The 24,127-nt window shown below is 35.8% G+C and overlaps 1 protein-coding gene across 5 annotated transcripts in view; it reads right to left on the bottom strand.

The window, feature by feature from the left end:
- The window catches only part of LOC113492203 (guanylate cyclase 32E-like), a 122,230-nt gene that overhangs the window by 59,559 nt on the left and 38,544 nt on the right, over positions 1-24,127 (bottom strand). For 4 of the 5 annotated variants that reach the window (XM_026869561.1, XM_026869563.1, XM_026869564.1 and 1 more), the window contains 4 exons: positions 14,896-15,041; positions 6,326-6,437; positions 3,111-3,302; positions 446-563 (listed from right to left, as the gene is read on the bottom strand). In XM_026869561.1, the coding sequence (XP_026725362.1) occupies positions 446-563; positions 3,111-3,302; positions 6,326-6,437; positions 14,896-15,041 (568 nt within the window). Of the gene's footprint in view, positions 1-445; positions 564-3,110; positions 3,303-4,419; positions 4,968-6,325; positions 6,438-14,895; positions 15,042-24,127 lie in introns of those variants that run through there. The other variant, XM_026869565.1, reaches the window with a different exon arrangement.

The raw sequence follows: 24,127 nt of genomic DNA, 5'->3' as shown, positions 1-24,127 counted from the left end.
ACTACATTTCTAGTTTACGAGGTTTTCTGTAAGCGGGTTTATCCGCGCAACTAATTGCATATTAATGTTTAAGATGCTACATCATAAAAACCGGATTATTCTCTGTCGGATTTCCGCCTAGGTTCGTCTAGAAATGGAAGAAACTATGGATCAAAATTTGAAAGTAATGTAGTTGTTAGGCATAAATCAATTTCAATTGCCAAAAAAAACAGTTTTTCTTCGGATAAAACTAACACAGCTAAGTCAGACATTGACTGACAGACTAAGACAGCATATCCTACTTTGTTTTAAAAGTTGTCAACTCGTTTCATGAGACATTTTTTTTTAACCAGTCAAGGGAATTACGACATTTCAATATACATATTCGAATCTTAACAAAAGCAAGCAGAGTCAGCTTACTTTATTCCTGTATCAAATTCGATAACTAACTTATTAATTGACTTACTTCTTGTTTTATCGTATGTCTGATCGACGATCCTCTCCATGTCGGAGATGTGTCGCGGGATGTAGTCCGCGAAGCGGTGCTCCGCTGTGATCACCATGCCGTTGGATGCTGCGAGCTCCTGGTGACAAGCGATAACGTGTTACAGTTAGGAGACTGTTGAAAAGACAAAGAAAGAGGAAAGGGATTTGGATGGTTGCTTGAAAATTGATTTTGCAATAATACTTATATATTAATTGTCCCAGCAAACGTTGTTTTGTTTCAAACAAAAGTCATATGCCAGGAAGTAATTTACAATTTCATTTTATTTTACAACTTTCTGTGGGCTCACACACATTATTCATTTTTGACGTCACCACCTCCTCACGTGTACTTATCACCTTACTTCTATTATTTCTGATTTACCGACAATCTTCTTCTTCGGTGTCCTCATATCTCTGTATTTGTAAACTCTTGTTTTCTTGCCCAATCAGTTTTACTCTAGAAGTCGCATTTAAGATAAGCCACTGTTAATATAATTGTCCTTATAATTTCCACATTCCTAATCCTAATATCTGGACGACCTCCGTGGTCGAGTGGCGTACGCACCGGTTTCAAGATGTCGCTAGCTCTGAGGTCCCGGGTTCGATCCCCGGTCGGGTCAATGTAAAAAATCACATTTCTGCATTGCCTCGGGTCTGGGTGTTTGTGAATTCCATAACACAAGTGCTTTAGCAACTTACTTTGGGTTCAGAACAATGTATGTGATGTTGTCCGCATTTATTTATATAAGGATGAAATATAATTGATGTATTAGTATTGTTCATTTCAGCTTTGTACTATACAAACATTACATTATCTTTATTACTATTATCACTCCTTTTGTATTTATTCACCTACTCCTTGCTATCCTTAATTTTCCCTGGTAGAGAATGCTTCGGGCATGAAGTCTTTGTACGTTGTTCATGTAAACGAATTGTAAATAAGAAATAAAAACTATCCAAGTCTTGAAAGGAGAAATAATTGGATGTTTATGAGAAGGTGTTTCAATTTATCTTTAGTGCAAACTCTTGCTTCCTTTTAAATGAGTTTATTTATAATTGTGCTATAGTTCGTATCGAACAACTGTTTGTATCAACTGATTTATAAAAGTAAGTCCGAGTATCGTTTTAATCCGGGTTAACTAAAAATAGTACCACCTAGTGAGGCTTCGACAAGGAACCACTTGTCAATCTGTACAATTAAGATTTATCAAATTAAACTATTAGTATCAAAAAAGACAAAAAACAGATATAAAGACGACTACCGACAATTATTTAAAGTATTTAAAATATTACCAATTAGTATCAAACATAAATATCTATATATCAGCATGGCAAAGAAGAGCACAACCTATCAATGGTTAACACTGGCCACAACACGCGCCTGATGTCTGCTGGTAAATTTGACGTTCCTAGAGTAACTAACTATTACGGCGACAGAACATTAAAGAAACGCTTACCATATCTGTTGAACAGTTTGCCAGCAGATATCAGACAAGAAACAAATAAACAAAAATTCAAACGGAGACTTAAAAAGTACTTGTTAAATAATATGTAAATACATACCTATGTGTATAACTTTTATATGTATAATATATGTGTAAAATTAACTAAATTGCGACTCGTCCACAGGCAAACCGATAAACCGGTTTTGTGGAGCACTACATATTGTAATTGTATATTTAACGAATAAAAATAAATAAATAAATAATAAACCAGGTCGAGAGCATATTGGCTTACGCGTGCCCCAATTTATTTTAATGCATAAAAATAAATAAATATGGGTAAAACGATCGAAGAATTTCACCCAACATTAATTAAAAAGCTTGATAATTATATCTGATCCAATAATTTTAAACGAAGGTCTGATACATCTTAAAATTTTAACATATTTAAATTTCTGGCACCATGAATTTATAACCATAACTAAAATCATGTGATTTGCTTTTATTCGCGCTCGAAAAAAAGACACGCCTTGATATTTTCTAGTCGAGTTCAACGCTCTTACTTCAGAAAAAAGGTTTGAACTCAGTCGTCATCTTAAATCAAAGGAGAATCGAATTGATGTTTCAATCAACTTAAATAAATTGCCAATACATATTTGTTGAATATTGAAACGGAAATAAAGAAACTGTCTGGTAATGACACTGGAAGTTGAAGATTAAGTTTTATGATAACATCTTCAAATGCATTGTTGCTAACCCGTTATTACATGTATTATATACATATATTACGTTTTAAAATATATTTGAAAACTTTAGACACCTTGAATACGCCATAAAAAAAAACTAAAAACAGTTTCACAACATACTTTAAAACTGATCGACCCTATATTATTGCTATCATCTCGCTACAAAAATCACTACATACATAACTCGAATTATATTTAGGTGTCTTTATTTATGTGATTTGAATGTTTGTGAATCTCCCGCAACACAAGTAGTCATTCCATGGCGACTTCCCAATCTTTTTATTTCAGCTGTTACTGTCCCACTGCCTCCATTAGATCTTTCCACTCTGTCCGATCTATTGCTTTTGCTATTCATTGATTGTGGTGTCCCGATATCTTAGTGTTTAAACAAATGATTTTTCGAAACGTACATATATTGATAAAAGCTGGGTAGTAGTTTTGTTTTATCAAAATATACCTTGATAGCATCCATCTGCTGTCCAGCCGCGGTGAGCTCGTCTCCGGCCACGATGGCGAACTTGGACCATCCGAAGGCCTTCAGCAGCGCCACCACGGACTTGCTGGCTTTGTACGCTGGTGGTAGAGTCCGGGCGAAGGTGGCTCCCAACCCTGATCCCTTCTCGAAAGACCCGTGGGCGCCGGCGCATTTCTGTTGACAAAGAGAATGCATTCCCTTAAGATATAGGGTTAGTTACTTAAGTTAATAAGGTTAGTTTGTATTTCCAACAAATAGTATTTGACTGGCCTGTTGTTTTAGTAGTAAGTTGCTTTGACTGCTAAACTGGTCTCGGGTTCAATCCCCCCCCCCCCCCCCAGAATAAATCTTTGTGAGATAAGTGTAATACCTTTTGAAGGATGTTATAAGCCTTTTTCGATAATTATCTTTATTAGACTTTTGTTGGATTTTTACTATAAAGCAGGTTGTCCAAAGTACAGATTCGAATTATGAGTTTATTTTTCTCTAGTTCCCCCTTAGTCAGGTAAATTTAATAACTAACTCATCATACCAAAATGAATAACCGTATTATTATTCATGTTTCTATAAAGTTTATAAACGGATATCCCGACTAAAATAAGTTCTACGCAAAGCGGATATAGAAAGTGTCAACTTTCTTGATAAACTAGATACTTAGCTATAACAAGATAATAATAAAACAATGAAGCTTGCTGTTCAAAGTTCGCTGGCTGAGGAACGAGGCCAAGCAGGTTGTCTTTATTAAAATACCTGATGAACAAACCCGGAAAGGATAATGACAGGAATTTCCCTCAGTTTTACAAATAACTAACTGTTACCCGCGACTTCATCTGTGTTATTATTATAGAGAAGATACTATGATGTTGAATTGTGTTTGATACCTAATCTATAAAGATATTTTGTTAGCCAATATAGCTTTACGGCTACAATGGTAAAATAAGATAATAACAGCAAAATTTTCAGATGTATATGAAGACCAATTATCAACTGCCCATAAATTATTTTCTATTTCCCTTGGATTTAATTTTTATTTATTTATTTATTTATTTATTTATTTATTTAATAATCACACTAATCTACCATTACAGGTTACTTAACCTAATGCGGTAGCTAGGACTAAACAAAGGTCTAAGTATTTATGTGAACTAGGGTTTCAAAGATTCAATTATTATGCACATAGTTGCAGGTGTAGATTCCAGCGACTGTTTTAATATGTTTTAATTTAATTCGTACGAAAATAAATTTCAAAAAGAAAATTATATAGAAAGTATATACAAGAAGCAAGATTTACCCAGTAATAGGATCTATCCTTAGATCCTTGCAGGTAACTTTTCCTCCTTATTTTTATAAATAGAAACCAGTAATCCATTCAACAGGCTACGTAAAGAGGGACAAAATACCGTACATTTAAACGTCAAAATATAATCACCATCGTTTTGACAGTTGCTATGGTTACGATCTTTGTTTATTCCTCGCTCTTCCAAGGAACGTGTGCGAATTCGACTTGAAAACTGTAACCATAGCAACCGTCAAAATAGTTGCTATGTTATTTTTTTTTCATTTGCCGGCAATTACTCTAATAGTGCCGTCATTGGCCAAAGTTAAAACAATATTATTTATATTTAACATCCATCTATTGCCATACCATTATTACGCTCGCAGATAAAAATACTATTACAATACTTTCCCCTATGGCTTCACAATATATTGTATCTGGGTAAAAATATCTTATAAAAGATCTTTTACTGAATAAATTGGGCTTTGTAAAGCTTCTGTTGTATCAAAGCCAAATAAATGATATCTACTTCAGAACTTTTTGATAGTTCTCTGACCTCGGCGACGAAAAGAGATATAGTACAACAATATCTCACTATATTTAGACTACTTATTATTTATGAAAAAGGGTACTAAGCTCTTTGATACTCAAAACTGACGGATACTTAACGTTTCCATGGATAAAAATTTTGTCAATTTATCATTTAACGTGAATCTGTTAATAATCATACAATTATCTGCAGAAGTAACTGTCTTTATTTTGTGGTTAAACACAGATCAATGTAGTACTTAGAAATCCAGTGCTCAATATAAGTGTACTTCATTTTACAGCCCAAATACAAGTCTACCAGTCGATCAGCCTATATAGATTTCACTTTGAATCTCTATACAAACAGAAACAGAGAACCAAACGTTCATCTGTGTACGGCTGTTGCATCGGTCTAAGTCTATTCAGTATCCACTGACGTATGATTACAGCACAAAGTATCATTCGCAGCGCAAATTACGTATCGATTTAATATGACTAACTTGAACTGATATAGTGACTAGGACTGTTGAATGATGTAACGGTTTACTTACGTGTATTTCTCGGGGGTGCCCGACTAGTTTCGGACCCAACCGGAGTCCTTAGTCATGAGCTGACGCGGCGGGATCGCAAGTCGAACGCAGTCGAGGCACCCCCGATAAGTACGCGTGAGTAAACCGTTACATCATTTAATAATAAATCAGTCTCACGATAGTTATTATAAAAATATAGCGACTAGGAATGTTCAAGATTTCTGTTATTGTATTTTTTGTAGGTTACTAATTGCGTGGAGGTATTAGATCTAGTGTGTAAACGTGTTCAGTCTATGTTTGAATAGGTCTTAAGAAGATAAGAAAAAACATTCATTTAGGTACACGATTTAGTACGTAATATATTGTACGTCTATATAGGTTTTTCACACGAAGGTAAACGTAGTAAAATAAATTATGTTATGAATGTGGAGTAGTTTCTAAGATTTTTATTGGACTTACAAATACCTGAACATTTGCTGTTCATCTACAAGTAATAATTACTTTTGAGATGATATTCAAGACAGGACTTAGTAACACTATATAAAGAGCTTACAATTCTTTATAATAATACCAGCCTATCTTTTCTCATAGGGAAGGGTTAAGCATTGATCACTCTCTGTAGAATAATCGTTAATAGTTTTATTCAAACACGTATACAAAATAAACGAGTTGGCAGGTTTTTTTTCAGCCTTTACTTTCCCACTGCCGGGCAAAGGCCTCCCTTAGATTCTTCCACTCTGTCCGGTCTATTGCTTTTGCCATCCACTGTTTGTGGTACGCACCTGTATGTATATTACTCAAGGTTATTATAGGTACGTTTTTTCCACAAAAAAAGTAAAATAGAATGTTAATTAGATACTTACGTGTGATATAAGCGGTAGGTTCCAAGCTGCAGCAAGTTTTGCCTCCGTGTGACAGGTGCCGTCGGGACCGAAGAACGCCACCACGCCCAAGTCACGCATTTGTGTCATCACCCTGTTTAACAAAAGAAATTATTTGTGGATGAACAATTCTCAAAATAGAAAACATGTAGTATAAAATAAAAAAAGTGTGATGGTCTCATATTTGGTTTTAATGGAGTATACGGGAGACATTTTCCTCTAGCCTCGTCGGGTGTCAATTGTTACCGCAACCGGCTCTAATTTCGAGAGCATTTTGGAAAACAGAAGTAATTTCGAACGAATACAACAAGTTTTAAAAACCGTATCTAATACTGTAACTGAAATATATTTAAATAATATCCAGAAAACAAAGATTCTGATAAGGTATGGACAGAAAACAAACTAAGAAATTGGATAAACAGGGATTTATTACGTTTACTAAGGTTTACATTAAACTTCAACAGATTCTACATTAAAATTGTTAAGTAAAGACTAGCTTGTGCCCGCGACTTCGTCCGCGTGGAATAGTGACTTCCGGCAGAAAAGTATAGATAGCTGTGTCCGCGACTCCGTCAGCGTGTAACTCCTTGTGTATTAAGTTAATGTATTGGTAATATTTATTATTATTATTTATATTGGTAATATTGTTTAGATCACGTTCACATAAGGCTTAACCCTTTATAAGACACAGAACTTAAAAATATTTATAGCTTTTAAACTTTATAATAATGTGTTAAGGTTCAAATTCTGGTGGCAATATAAGTACCACTGCCTTATAAAGGTAAGGTAAAGGTACCTATAAAACGAAAATACTTTAGTGCAAAGCTTCCGGGTAAACTATATTGAAAGTTGACCCGTCCGGCACGTGAACATAAAGACTTTTAGAACTGCTAACACGGGAAAGAGCAACATACAACTGACCATGTGAGAAACAACTGACACTGAGATCTACTCCAGCAACACGAAAAGTCTGCCCTTGAGCCTTGTTAATTGTCATTGCATAACACACCGATACTGGGAATTGCGTCCTTTTAAATTGGAATGGAAAATTATTTGGTATTAAGGGTATTCTGGGAATAAAGACGGTTTCGCCTGCACCGCAACCTGTTAAAATTTGAGCCTCGATTATATTTTGTTGCAACTGGGTTACTTTTAGTCGAGTTCCATTGCAAAGTTGTGGTGGTTTTAAATTTCGGAGCATAATAATCGGTATCCCAATTTTTAAACAAATTTCATGAGAGGGAAGTCCGGGCATATTTAAAGAATTTAAAAATTCTATCGGGTAATTAGTGGCTTCTTGTTCATCGACCATTCTATTTATTGATCTATAAACTTTGCTTTCCCCCTGTATATTCGACAGTATTTTGTTATTGATCTCAGATGCCTGGTCATTGCGAGGAGTTAAAATAGATCTTTCGCATAGCCAAGAATTGTCCCTATTTAATATATTTGTTACGTCACCGTAAACCGACGATATAAGATGTGGTTGAGATTGCACCATACAACATAATTCAGGCGTCAGTATAAGTTTTCCTTGGTGTAGTTGTGGATAGGTACCTTCACCAATCTTTAATAATGTGTCAGAAAATTGACTATCATCCGGGTTATCTCCAGTTCTCACTCGCATATTTATAGTCAAATGCACCGATTGTATATCTCGCCATAAATAAGAGCTTTTCAGGCAAGCCCTAACCTCATCAGCTCGGGTTCCCCGTGGTATTACCAGTAAGGTTTGTCGGAAATCACCACAAAATAAAACCGTGATACCGCCCATTGGTCGATCATTTTGTCTTATATCCCTTAAAGTTCTGTCTACCGCTTCTACTCCTTTTCGATGGGCCATCGTACATTCATCCCATATGATTAAACTACACTCGCGTAATACCTTAGCTTTGTCGCTATTTCTTGAAATACTACAGGTTGGATTTTCCGTGCGATCTAAATCAATTGGTATTTTAAACATACTGTGAGCAGTTTCACCTCCTGGTAGCAATGTTGCAGCTATCCCTGATGAAGCTACGGCAAGAGCAATTTTACGCTGATTTCGAACATAAGCCAATATTAATTTAGTCAAAAAGGTTTTTCCAGTTCCTCCAGGTGCATCTAAAAACCATATTGTTCCCAAATTATTTTGAACACTATTGCACACGCGGTCATAAACTGAACGTTGTTCTGCAGTCATCATTGGGACACCGTTTTCTAATGTTGTCAGCAGTTCCGTTAAATTGTAACCAATCTCTGCGGAATATTCCCTATTAGTTACCTCTCCGACTGAGGTTGGTGTTGGCAAACCATATTCACAGAGTGATTTACCGCCTACTGCTGTTAAGTCATCCTGAAGAGCTAATAAGCACTGATTTATGGTAAGATCACGGAAATTATCATTAGTTGTGCCTTCATCATTGTTAGGTATATTTCTAAGAAAGTCTTCTGAAAATTTTTCTTTATATTTTTCCCATAATGTTACAGCATCTGACAAATTACAAAATGTGAGTAATGTTACAAATAAATGGCGTAACCGTCGTGGATTATCACTAACACAGGATTCTGCTAAAGCGTCATCCCAATGCTGATCATTTTCAAGCAAATGACGCGCTTGGCAAGCTGCTTGATAAGTGGGATAAACAACATCGTCTACTTTTCTCAAATCTATAAATGAGGTTGGTCCTCGCACGGTATGTAATAATAATCGCAAATAGAAACACTCAGCGTTGTTAGGATGAACGGTGTACACTCTACCAAGAACATGTTCTTTAAAAATACCTGACTCGCCATCTACAGGCCTGCCACGGCGTCTTCGATTAAAGACACCCCGTTGCTTATCGTAGGTATAATACGATGGAACTTCCTCATACAAAAGAGATTTTGCAAAATCATCAGTTTGGCAAAGTCGAAAGAATGCTAATAAACTTGTTTGTCTAGGGTTCTCTAACCGTTCTGTGACATTTTCGGCGTTGAAATATATACGTTGGCCGCCTTCAAGATGAACATTCAGATGAGTCACAGGTGGATATCTTTCGTGAATGTTGAAACTTAAGATCCGCCACACAGCTTCTGAAGAACTTATATATCTGCCTGACTGAAATCTTGTAACTTCATCATGTTCATTTCTCAAAGCAAATTTAGCTTTGGACAACACAGGAGAATACGGAACGACCCACCTATTATCTAAAGTAACTTGTTGTCCAGACACTCGCTTTTCAACAGTAAAACCATCATTATCTCTTGAACGGCGACGATATAATGGGTATCCATCATGTCCTGTTACAGTGCCACCCACTAAGGCTTTTGGATATCTTTTAGTGCAACGACCGTCTTGCATGCAAGGAGAATTCCCGTTAAACGAACCACATGGACCATGTATCATATGAGTTTTAACAATGTCGTATAACACGGGATCTGCAATCGGACTTGGAATTTCAGCACTGATTAAACTGTCTACATCATTAGGTCGAACCTTATCTTTTAACCAAAGCAGGATATGTGCGTGAGGTAAGCCGCGTTTTTGCCATTCAATACTATACATATAACACAATACTTCTCCAAAAATTTTATCTTTGGTAAGTAGATCTATCATTGATTTTAATTTTAAATGAAAAACTCTTGCTATGATATCATGGCGGTCATGCGGTGCTTGACCCTCAAGAAGCTCCCGAGTAATTTCATCCCACTTAGGATTGGTAGTTACAGTAATAAATAAGTCGGGACGTCCATATTTTCTTACGTAACAAAAAGCATCTTGAGTACGTTCGTGCATGTATCGTGGACCACCAGTAAAAGAAGAGGGCAAAATAACTAAACGACCCATATTCACCGTATCGTTATCTTGCTGCATGGCGTCGCGAAGGTGCACGTATTCTTCAACGCGCAGCTGCCTTTGATTAGATCGTATATAAACTAATCTTTCGGTTTCAATTTTTGCGTACATGTCTACAATAAACTGATTGAATAAGCCACGAAAACGTTGAAAGTATACAAACCTATTCCGTCTTACTTGCAAGTGGTAACAGTAAAATTGAAGGCATGAAATCTTTTTATTATAATTAGGTGCGCCTGTACGCGGATCAGTTTGGTATAAAGCAAAATTATAACCATCTTCCCCTCGACAGTATATCAAAGGATATTGCAAACTGTCGTAAGCCCTGTGGGTTTCATAAATACGTTGCAAACGATTATCTCTGGAACGGATAACGATATCACGCCTATCACATTCCTGGTCGACCAATACCACAGCAACTTCATTCGTGGATGGAGCATTATAACGCCCAGGGTGTTCCTGAGTTGGACGCCTATCGGCATTTATAACAATTTTATAATTGTTATCATCATCTCGAGGAAGAGCTTCTAATGCCGATTTAAAACTGCATACATACGAATTAACCTGATGCAACATGTTCTGAAGTTGTGATATGAGTTCAGTATTTAAATTCGGGAAATATTGATTTCTTATATTCGACTGTTCGTTGTAGTCGGATACAAAATATATTTGAAGAAACTAAGGTTGGTTTTCAGGCAAAAGGGATCCTATCAAATGGTAAACCTGACCTTGTATCTTAAAAGTAGGCATGAAATGACCTTCTGAGATTTGTTGAGCGCCAAAGGATGTCATTTGAAATGCACTATTATAAGTGCGAATATTATCTAAAAACTGTTTAGATTGTATATGTTCCCCTAAAAGTAGTGATTTCAAAGGTTCCGGTGGGTCTTCGAATGAAGGCAAATTTATTTTACCTGTAGAACAACAGAAACCAGCTGACTCCTTACTCCACTTTGAAGCATTACAAAAACGACATACCACGTTCATATCGCCTATTACAGAAGATGATCCATAATCAATTGTGAGGTTATAAGCAAACCCACTTTTATATTTGTCGGACCAAGCCACCGAATTTCTAGATTGATCTTCTATGTGTACATCTAAGTTATTAAGGCTATGTCGAAATCTGTCTGCAGTAAGACGGGCCTCTCGCTGTTCGTCCGTTTCAAGAGACCGAATATTTTCGATTCTTAATCTTTCATTAGACAAACTTACTGATCGTTCTTGTCTCAAAGAATTATAATATTCGCGTACCGACTCTAGTCGTTGTTCATGCTCATGTGCGTCTTCGAGAGATCGAATAACATTATGGTGCACCCTATCATTTGTCAAACGGTCTTCATATTGAGTTAAAGTTTCAGATTCTCGAGATAAAATATGACGTTCGCGGTCAGCTGTGAGACGCAATTCCCTCTCAGTGTAGGTTTCTGACTCGCGAGACAATATATGACGTTCGCGGTCAGCTGTGAGACGCAATTCCCTCTCAGTGTAGGTTTCTGACTCGCGAGACAATATATGACGTTCGCGGTCAGCTGTGAGACGCAATTCCCTCTCAGTGTAGGTTTCTGACTCGCGAGACAATATATGACGTTCGCGGTCAGCTGTGAGACGCAATTCCCTCTCAGTGTAGGTTTCTGACTCGCGAGACAATATATGACGTTCGCGGTCAGCTGTGAGACGCAATTCTCTGTCAGTGAAGGTTTCTGACTCGCGAGACAATATATGACGTTCGCGGTCAGCTGTGAGACGCAATTCCCTCTCAGTGTAGGTTTCTGACTCGCGAGACAATGTATGCCGTTCGCGGTCAGCAGTGAGACGCAATTCTCGTTGTGACGCAGTTTCAGCATCTCGGGATAACACATGTTGTTCTCGGTCAATGGTAAGCCTCAGCTCTCGTTGAGAAGAGCTTTGAGACGCCCGTGATGTAGCTCGTCTCGCTCTGTCAGCTGCTAATCGCATCTCTCTCTCTGGAGAGCTTTCATTGGCTCGAGAGGTTGAGGCACTAACTCTCATAGAGTTTAACCGATGTGCTCTTTCCTCTGCCGATTCTTGAGAACGCGCATTTCTCATCCTTTTAGCATCTCTCGAATTTCGAGATAAAGATGGTCGTTTTTTAGGTGGCATTGTGTATTTTTAATCGACGGTAACTGAAGCTACCTTACACTTACAATTATATATAGTTATTATGTAATAATTACGAAAATAAACTATTAATATAATAAAACACTACCAATTACGAAAATAAACTATTAATACAATTAAACACTACCAAAATAACTAATATAATAATAACGAAAATAAACTATTAATATAATTAAACACTACCAATTACGAAAATAAACTATTAATTTAATTAAACACTACCAATTACGAAAATAAACTATTAATTTAATTAAACACTACCAAATTACGAAAATAAACTATTAATACAATTAAACACTACCAAAATAAATAATATAAAAATTACGAAAATAAACTATTAATATAATTAAACACTACCAATTACGAAAATAAACTATTAATACAATTAAACACTACCAAAATAACTAATAGGTGTACCTACTACTAATACTATTAATCTAATACCTATTATATAAACTAACAACAAAACAATTCTAAAAATAAACTATTCAAAGACTAAAAGTCGTGCTGATAAGCACGGTTTGCAAATAACAATTATTGATTGTCAATAAGGTCGAACAGTCTGAACGTCTATTCGCATCAACAGCCAAATATTGTATGACGCGGACCCCCCGCCTTTTTATACCTCCCGCCACGACGCGCGTCGAGCGCGGCAACCGATACACAAAAATAATCCTTATAGCATGACTCTGTATTCACGCGCGATTTCTTATTATTTCATGTATAACTTTGGTGTTTCTACACCGATTTACATGATTCTTTTTTTATTGAATAGTTAATAATGTTAACTTTTTTAATTGGGGATGAGTGATAGTGTTGTAAACGTTAGAGTAGACAAATACAATCAGAAATCTCCGAATTGCTAAGCTATCGGGAGTTTCACGTGTTATTGTGAGTCAACCATAAAAGTTAGACATATGCTGTCGAGGAATATTTTTTATATAATTTTAGGGAGAATATTTCCGTCATACATGATTTCTATGTAGCTTTAACCTATAAGCCTGCACACGTGACGGAAGCTTAAAAAATGGAGTAACTTACCCCGTTTTCCCAATATTTCCCTTCACTGCTCTGCTCCTATTGGTCGTAGCGTAATGAAAAGTATACTATAACCTGCCCAAGAGTATGAAGAATAATTGTGCCAAATTTCGTTAAAATCCGTCGAGTAGTTTTTGTTTCTATAACGAATATACAGACAGACAGACAGACAGACAGACAGACAGACAGACAAAAATTTTACTGATTGCATTTTTGGCATCAGTAGCGATCCCTAACCACCCCTTGATAGTTATTTTTTAAATATATTTTATGTACAGAATTGACCTCTCTACAGATTTATTATAAGTATATAGATATAGATTTAAAAAGATATTTTACATTTTTAGATATTCTAAAAATAAAATCAGCCATTATGATTTTTACTAGGTAAATCTTGCTTCTACCCATGGCGGGGGGCCACATTCGGTGCTATGGATGCGGTCCCAATATGAGGCGAGGAGGCCGACGCTCTTTACACGTCGGCCTCCACACAACACAAGAAAGTGCCTACCGGCCCACATTACTGGCCGGTGGAAGCCCGCGGTCGGTGTATGAAGAATTGCAACGCATTGCCATACACCGACACAAAAACGCGGATGACGTAGCACGGCGGTTCAGGTTTAGTCAGTAAAAGTCTGACACTACCCATTTCCTCCCCCGAGGGAGTGGGTGTCCATGAGGATTCCACCGCCTAAACAAAAAAAAAAGAAGGTAAATCTTGCTTCAACCTTCAATTCTTATCGCTGAAGTGAACCTTAAGCAGCTTATTTAAGAATTGAAGGAGTATAACAAGTAGGTAGTGGAGGGAGTATGACAAGTGGGTACTAGATCAGGGCTTACCATAAAAGAACTTGTCGTGTCAAAGTATCGATTTCTATAAAAATAGAATTAATGAGAATAGCTGTGCAATATTATCCTTGTTCTTCGATCTTGTATAATTTTATTTGTAATTGTTGTATTCATTCCATTGCCATTATAATTATATAAATAAACATGTAATTATAAAGGTGCACCTGTTTTACCCGCGGAAACAAACTGTTCAGATATCTTCGCATTTAAATGTATGTTGAAACCTATATTTAGGTTGTATTTTTATTTTTTTATTTTAGATGTTAATGTTTACTGCAATAGTTGATTATTATTTCGTTTACTTTCTCGAGAGATTGCTATTTATATAAAACACGGGAGTATGAAATAAGTATATGCTAAGTGTAGTATAACATGTCATATTCGGGAAACAAATTCTTATACTGATTACCATTTTCTTTTCATTGAACAAAATCGTTTTTACATTTTGACTGCGTGGATATCAACTATTAGACAAAAAAGCCTTATTAAATACAACTATTCTACAAATCCCAACTTTCCATTAACTTTTATTTGAAACGGAATATTTTTTACTGGTGATGACTAACGGAGTTATTGCAATGAGCTTTTCGCTTCCATTTTCTTGTCCCGTAAGTCATATGTGAACATTTATATAATTCCTATTCGCAGGACAGAGAAGTAGTTAAAGTATTGAGTTTGGATATTAAAGCTTAACAAATAGGCTTACCGTAAAGAGAGGCTATCCTTGTCCATAGGCAGATGTGGTCGGGAGCGACCGATGTCAGCGGCCACGAAGCGCAGACGCAATCCTGGCAGTAGACTCGGTTCACGATTGATAGCTGCCACAGCCAATGGCATTGCGCCTAACACCAACTGCAAATAAACAAAAAGATAATTACGTATTCGAAAGGGAAAAAAACCATTTGATTCATGGGAATTATGTAAATTAATGTTACCCCGACAATATCTCCACAATATTTCAAACGGATTTACAAAAAATAACACTATTTTGCATACGACATAAAATACTTTAATAAAGATTTTTGAGGGAGACCTTTGTTCAGCATTTGACGTATTTCCAGCTAAGATTACGATGATGACACGATATATATTTCTATTGGTATGTGTGTTGGTAACTATTAAGTTTACTAATAGAGAATAGAAACTATAAATAGCACATATATGTAGAGGAGGCGTTGATGCATTTAACTCCTTCAAATCCAATACCTAGCCGGGTAACCAACCGAAACCGCAAACAAACGAGACATCCCTTGATATGTTATTTATGGGCATTAGTCAAGGATGCATATCTACCTACACCCACACTCTGTTTTAACTGGCCCATGAACTGTAGCCATATTGAAAAATAATCCGTCCACGCTGGGTCCCGATTCTGCTTTATACAATGGCCGATGAAAGAATGGAAATAGGATTAAAATGACACTATTCGTATTCTGATTAACACTTTTTCCACACAATAATTAGAAATTCAATACAAGGCGGAACACTCACGGCCTACACAACGGATTTCCAATTATTGTGTTGGCAAAATGCTTAACGGAATAGGAATAGAATCCAATTGCCATTCATTCATCGGCCATTGTAAAACTCGCAAAATAGAATCGGGGCCCTGATGGTGTCGCAAACAACTTTAAGATAATGAACATGTCTAAAACATGTTTGCCATGATAAACTGTTACGAAGCTATCGGATGCAATCTTACCCTGCCACTTTGAGTAAAGAACCATTTAATAATAGTTCTTTATACCTTGCATTAACGTTTTAGTTTCAGTCAATATTTTCAAGATACATTTGCAGATTGAGAAAAAGTAATATGCGAGATTAACCGTTGCATCATTTATATTGAATTATTCCCACGATAGTTAATTTGATAAAAAATAAAAAAGGAAGGTATTTTCAGCTCATTGCTTTGCTGGAATATCGAAATAGTGTAATTGGCCTACTTATATTGTGATGTCCTAAGCAATATGTGGCAGGTATGACACAACGTACCCATTACCTACGACACAACTTGTAGCTAGAATCTTTAACACTCTCAAATTCTATATACTAATTGTAATGTTTGTGCCCACTAAATTGATACCTATATACATTATCTGACGTAACGCTGTCAGTCTGTCTGTCGAGCTGATCGAAAATCAACGTGTGTTACTTGCAATACGAGCAGTCAGTTAAGCCCATTTTGTTGCCCATGTAGGACAAGCATTTGTTTGATCCACGAATGCTTGTCCTAAGTCTAGGTGTCTTTAGTATCTTTTGAAACCTCTTTGAAACACAAAGATTACAGTCCTTACAGCTTCAATCGCTTTTATTAATATTCGAAACCGCGCGTCGTAGCTCTTATACGCAGTTTCGAGTTTCGGAGATCGCAAAAAATACAAAACCTCTTTAGAAGTCAGTGGAAAATACCCACAGGGCAAACAAACATTGGTTTATTGGGGAAAAAGATCCGTCGAGCATCGGTACCCTTTAACGAAATGAAAAACATAATATTTGTGAAGATAACATCACATTCTCAGGTACCTTTCAAGGGCAATGTTACTTAAGATGTGAAAATTCCCGTACCCTTTCTATTTTAAACCAGGGTTGAGACTATTGTGGGAAGGAGACGGCGCTCTACGTGCGCGTAGTGTTGTCTCGCTTTCGCAACAAGTACAGCCCTTTTTTGGGAGTTTAGTAAATGTGCCAGTACTGTATTTACGAGTGTCATCATTTTCGACATCCCCACTTCAAAGCTGGTTGGTATTTGTAAAGGAATAACCAGTTTGGCGAAGATTTAGGTAATGTCCATTTCATATATTTTTCTTTTAGTTAGTAGACATAGTGTTGAATGTTCAATCGTAGCGAATTTTGAAGTCGATTGGATAGTTTCTTAAATAGACGAAAATTTCCATTAGAATTCTTTGTATCAACTGATCAAAATAAGTCAGTGTATTCCTTAAACTAAAAAAAATTGAGGCTGTGACTACCAGTTTATAAGCTAAGACCGCAGGTCAATCAAGTCAAAAGTCTCAAATTCGATTCCCAGGCACGTTAAGACTTCAAATGTTGTGTGCGTTTTAAGAATAATTATAACACCTTCCATGTTCCGGAAGGTGCGTAAAAATGTAGGTCATTGGTTGATTTCTTTCCGGTCGGATTGACATCCACCGGGCTATCTGAATAAGGGAACAGACATTACTCCTATGTAAGTGCACTATAGCATTTGCTACAAGCCGACACAAGCCGCCGCGTCCAAATCGGTAGCTCTTGCCATATCAAATTGCATTATCGGACATTTGTAATTAGTTCTTAGCGACAGTACTACTGTAGCAAAGAGGAGCTAAATTCGTAATCGCGTTAATGTCTGAGTTGGCTAACTGCATCACTCGGATTAAAGGCGATGCTATTTTGAGTCGAATCCAAAACATAAGTACGTGTCGGGGACACTGAGGATCCCGTACAAATAAAATACCTACATAAAAATTTTATGAATTAAATTGGTCACCAATCAAAGTTATGACCGTGCCAACCGTTGCATATCCTCAATGAGACAGACAGTTGTGCCTTAGTAATAAGGTGCCGTTTTTACCCTTTGGGTACATAACCCTGAAATAGAAAGCGTATTAACAAACCTGACATATTGAATAAAGCGTTAACAACCTTATTGCATTGATTTAGTCTGAAAAATCCTAAACTAAAAATAACAATACACTGTAAAGTAGCTAGCGCAGTACTTATAATAAAAAGTTTTACGTTGTACGCGCGCTGATTAAATTTTTACCGCTGAAGAAATTTTCCTGATTTTGAAGTGTAAAATCCTAGCGCACGCCTAGCCCAACGAAATTACAATACCGGCTGACAAGAAACGCTATAAAGACATTTTGCATTAAGCAAAGTTGTTATTAACTTCGAAAATTCTTATTTTAGTTCAGACTTTTTTACTAGTACTCCTTTTGTGCAAATACGTCTTCCTTTTTTCTACTTTTTTCTTTCTTTACAGCCAGTAGGTAATCTCAATTTAGGTAACACGGACAAAAAGGTCCTTGATTCTGTAACAAAGAGGGTTAACCTTTTTAAGGTCAATCGAGGAATCCTGACGTCATCAATCCTTCGTGACGTAACACATGGTCCAATAAACTCTTGCGAGGACGTATTAATTGAAGTACATAGGTCGAGATGTAATTAACGTCACATTTCTCTAGGGTAGGCTATACCAGGACGGGATCTAAAAGTCTCTAGTGTTTTAAATGGTAACACTAACATTAGCGCGACCCGTTTGTAGGTTAAATAGCATAGTTAATTATGTTTTTGTAGGACATGGTCTAACTCTTCTCCCGTAGGGTTCAAAATGAGCAAAATTCTTGGAAAGGTATCAAAACGTGCTTACAATAGAATTACACGACGTTAACGCGGTATCGGAAAATCTACATTTTGTTTTTGCTAGGCGACGTTCTTGTACCTAAACCTGTACTAATATATTAGGTTTTCCATAAGCTATACACGTATTTTGCTTTTATTATAGTACGACAGCAAGCATTCCGAAAAACGTAATTCAAAAATATAATGAAAAACACGGCTGGACTCTCACGTTCAAGCAGTTTTTGTGAAATAATAAACCAAAATTCTCAAAATTTGTTGCAGAACACTTTTAGGATGTCCACATAATAATAGGTCTTTTATTTTTTACTTTTGTTTTGAAGATTGAAATACTACATTCCTACACATAAATGACGTCATTCCAAAACACAAAACAAAGGCACGATGGTCTTACATCACAATAAGTGACAGTTGACAGGCGTGGGAATGATTCACGTATGGAAAAAATACGACAGCAAAAATCCATTTGAAAAAAAAACTAACACCCTGTCTTTTCACAGCGACCCTGGGTTTAACAACTGTCCCAATTTAAAAAGGATCTAAAAAATAAAACATAATTTGTTTTTATTGACCGTTCATTCTTGATCCGGGCCCCAATTTATACGGGTTATGTAATTTGCATAACAATTTAGTAAATCCTTTGTTTTGATGCAAATACTAATTTTCAAAGATTAACCCAGTTTTTATTACCTTCGTTGGCAAATAACTGCTTTAATAGAGGTCAGTTTTGAAAACTGACGTCTCACTGCAATTCGTGTGAATATTTTTTTTATGATGTGAAGATGCTTCATATTATCTTACTAAGGCTTTTTACTTTCAGATTTTTTAGGGTCTCCGCTGTCTATTCGTCTGACCGTCCGTCCGTTACCAGCCCTTTTTACATGAACCGTGATAAGTTAGACAGTTCAAATTTTAAGTTATGTTTTTCTGGTGTTACAACAAATCGTTGGTGACGAATAAAATAAATTTATATTAATTGTCAACTGTTTTGTGCACATTTAGCTTATTTGTACGAAAACTCTAGCATCGCGATTCCGACTTGTAATTGAGCGACTTTTTCTGTAAATTTTGAATGTTAATATTTAATCTTGTAGTAATTAAAGAGAAAAGTTAACAGGTCGCTTTTTAAACGAAACGGTTTTAAAAAGAATAGCTTTCTGTTCCTTTCAGGTTTATACAAGCTCTAGACATCTAAGATCTTGATTCCTTTTCAAATTTACTCGAGCGGTATAATCAAATGACAAATCCTTACGTCCCTTACAACACTCACTTGCAGTTTAAGATTTAACTGGAAGATTTCTAAAAATCTGGTCACCATTGCATTTTACGGTCTGCAATTTTCATACTTTTATCAGAATGCGGAATAACTCATTATAACATGGATGGTCACAAATTCACGGACCTACCATATCAAACGCAGCTTAACCTGTGATCGATTAACTTGTGTGTTATTAGCTTAAGCTTTGTTTATGATATAGTATACTGTAAAGAAAATCATATGAAAATATTCGAAGCTTCTTCATTTTTATGTTTTCTTAAAATATGTTTTCGTCACACCAATTAACCACTCAGACGCGCGGGTAATATCGTACTTTCGCAGAAAATCATTCCAAACACCTAACAATTCACACATTTCTACATTATTATTCGTATCTTACACGATATCACTTATCATATTGTGTTTTGTAGGTGACATTACCGATACCCTTCACAGCGAGTAAGTCCTGAGGTGAAATCGATCTTCTATTTGTCGTTAGTAATAAATGAGTATCGTGTATTTAATGGTGCAGTGGAGAGGACAAAATGAATATTTACTGCGGTCTAGATTAATGTGGTACAGAGAGGTAGAAAGTTACGTTGGTTAATTCTAGTGCTGAGCGAGTCGAATTCGTGACATTGAGAGTCGTGGACAAGTGGGCTAAAACGAAACAAAGTTGCAAAAAAACGATAGACAACGGAGCAGATATGACGGGTTGATAAAAGAGCCTTAGTAAAATAGGTTTCCATTATTACCATTTGGGTATGCAATTGCAAATAAACAACAGTGCAACAAAACTTTTCTGATGGAATCTATCGTATACATATTAAAATTTCTCACTTTTATAAAAACATTCAAATTGTTTTGTATTTTTTGATGCAAGCTGTAGCAACAAAACGCACTCTTGTTTAATTTCAAAATAATTGCATGAAGAGAGGGCCTTTAGCCAGAGACGTTTGCAATAAATAAATAGAAATTTAACTGTTGCGTACCTTTTGTAACAAACGGAGACTCTTAGATAAATGATCCTGAATTACACACTCTTTGTTGTCGAGATTAATCTTCGAGCTTCGTGAGTAACCTTGACGTAGATCTCTGAGGTCAATGACTGTTTTAAGTGAGTATTGTGAGTGAACAGGTTGTGAAGCCAATGAGGGTAAAGACCTCTTTTTTAGAATGATTATTGATCATCAGATCTTTGTAATGATCTTTGTAATACAGAAGAGTATTTTTTCTTTTTTAAGGTTCTGGGCCAAATAGGTAAAACGGAAACCTCCAAATAAGTCACCGCTCGCCGCTGTCTGTTCATATGGAGGCTGTATTTCATGAACCGTCATGGCCAGATACTTTAAACTTTTATAGATGATGTCTTTTTTCGTTTTAACAAAAATACTAAATTTAGAGATTGAATAACTATGTAACGGTATCATGGGAAAGTGTAGGTCAATTTTCATTTTATCTCCAAAAGCTTTTGATAAATAGCAGTTTTCTTTTCCATGTTCCAATATTATAAGTCAAATAATTTTAAACTACAAATTGAAAAACCTTGAAGTCATCAACAAAATAATTACGAGTAACAAAAGTAACATTCTCTATACTTAAAAGTTGAATCGATGTTTCTAGTTAAGCGATATTGGACCTGGCGTTAAGATTAACGACATTTCGCCGGTAAATAAACATAAGGTTATGTATGAATATGTAAATTGTAAGGAGACTCTATACATAAACATGCACAGTATGTTTTAATGTATACGACCCTTTATGAAGGGGGAGCACGAGGCCCACCGCCATCGACTTACGAGTAAGACCATTAAAAAAAAGACTTCCAGTTTAAATAATTTATTCCTTGTATCGTATGGAGGTTCACCGACATTCAAGTCACATGCTCAAAGAGACGCAGACTTAGACGAAGGAAAGTTAAAGCTGAAATAACGCCAGGAATATGATAATAAGGACTATTTTTGTGACTTTAAATACCTGTCCATGGCCAAATAAACATGTTAGGGAACGTTTCACGAAACATGCAATAAGTATATTGAGAGTAAAGGTATACAATTTACTGCGCCACCCTGAATTATTACAGTAAGGCGCCGCCTGTGAGCGATTAGTGAATTATTACATTAGTGTGATCGAGGCTGTATTCCAATAAATACTCCTCTGAAACTATTTTTCCATAGAGCAAATAGCACACCGCAATTGCTGCACTATTACGGTTCAAAAACTTCAATATAAACACTATTAACAAATAGTGGTATTTTTCTAAATTCCAGATTAAAAATGCGAAGTGCGAATCGGACGCAAGTCTCTTGTTCCGTACTTATTCAAATTAAAACTTCCATACGTGAAATGTGAGGGAAATGTATCATTGTAACAACCTTTGATTAACCTCTATCTTTATTTTTAGTATTTGTCGTTAGCAGCAACAGAAATACATCACTAATAAAAAAAAACAACTTCTTAACTATCAAGGTTTATGTGTTAAACGTGAACTCTAAAAAGCAAACAAATCTTGTTTTAATATTCGTATAAACTGAAACGGTTTTATTTATACTGAAAACAAACTTTCAGCTACATTATATGAGTATATTGAATACTAATACGACAAAAACTATATCGGACATACATCTTCAATAAAAATACATCAAAGAATTTTGAACCCTTTCTAAATGCTTGAAAATTTAAAAATAAAAAAGGAAAGTCAGGTATGTCGCGTAAATAAATATGCAAACATATTAATTATGCATGCATTAAGTAGCTTGAAATGTTAACCCAGTTTACATACAGTCTTTCTCATAATTTTGAATATTATAAATTACGGGCTGTCCCAGCAAACGTGGTTTTGCCGTACAAAACTATTTCTATACAATAAAAAATAGTTTAAATAGCTGTTGTCCTATTCTCAGACCTACCCAATATGCACTTTCATGAGAATCAGTCGAGCTGTTTCGGAGGAATTCAATTTCGTACACAACACGGTCTTTTTCGTACACACTCTTGATAATATTACTAAAAGACATGGCGGTAGGTACCCTGAACCACCATGAATCGCATTTAGTACGTCCACGGCGAAGCATACCCATCCATCACGCATTATCTAGCCATCATCATCACCCTAGCCTTTTCTTAAATAAGACGGAACAAGTTATGATACCACACACACTGATAGTCCATGGACTGACCGTATCAAATGTAGCTTAACTTGTGACCAATATTCTTGAGCAATTGTAAATTAACCACGCGTCTTCTAATCTATTCATATCGGGTGTATGAATTGGCTAGCTGTTACCCGCGATTTCATCCGCGTGGTCAGAAGACATAAGTTTGGAATTTTTGAACGGAAGCCCTCGAAGATGAATAATTTGCCCTGTTTTTTCTACATTTTCCATTGCATCTTCGCTCCTATTAGTCGCAGCGTGATAGTATATAGCCTAAAACCTTCCTCGATGAATGGTCTAAGCAACACAAAAATAATTTTTCAATTTGAACCAGTAGTTCCTGAGATAAGGGCGTTCAAACAAATAAACTCTTCAGCTTTATAAATTAGTATAGATAGATTAGAAGGTGCGCTAATGAAACACAGAGAAAAAAGAATGAAAGCCAAAGCACAATTGTTATCTTTGCACGCAACTGGTATGTAAACGTGTTTGAAAGTCCGTTGCCTAGCAACCATGTTGAAGATGAAAAACAGTTTGTGGTGGCCAAGTAAATACGATTGATGGAATCGTGTCTGATAACTGGAAATCGGCACGACCTTGCAAATACTTGTGTATTAGTTCAGATTTTATTTTTCTATTTTTGAATTTCAATGAAAGACGATGAAAATATTTAAGAACGCAAGAAGTAGAAGATTCCAACACTATGCCATAAGATAAGCGTTAAACTAATGAACGAACTTATAAAGATTTTAATGAAATATATAAGCTTCATCCCTCATTTATTGAGACTTCGATTTTTAATTTAGATTTTTTTGTAAATTGTATAATTTTCAAAGCTCGTTGAAACGTAATTTACATTTTACAGAAGAGTAATTTCATATTAATTCATAACATCACTATTGCCTTTAATATAATTACAATATTTACGAATACTTGACCCAGTTGATGTTGATATTAATGTATAAGATATAGTAATACTATTTACGAGTCATTTAAATGATGTTTTATTACAATTTTTTTAACGATCAGATAATAAACTTTATAAATTGATTTTGCGATGTGGATAAAACAATTTTTCAAGTAAAAAAACAACTCTATCTTATTATTATATTAAAAATGTACAGTCTATGCGCCGTTAATACAAAAATAATCTTGAAATAAAAAAT

Source organism: Trichoplusia ni, chromosome 3 (genome assembly GCF_003590095.1).
Source record: "Trichoplusia ni isolate ovarian cell line Hi5 chromosome 3, tn1, whole genome shotgun sequence".
NCBI classification, from domain to species: Eukaryota; Metazoa; Arthropoda; class Insecta; order Lepidoptera; family Noctuidae; genus Trichoplusia; species Trichoplusia ni.
Note: the sequence above shows the minus strand (reverse complement) of the source record. Positions and strands in the feature narration are given on the sequence as shown.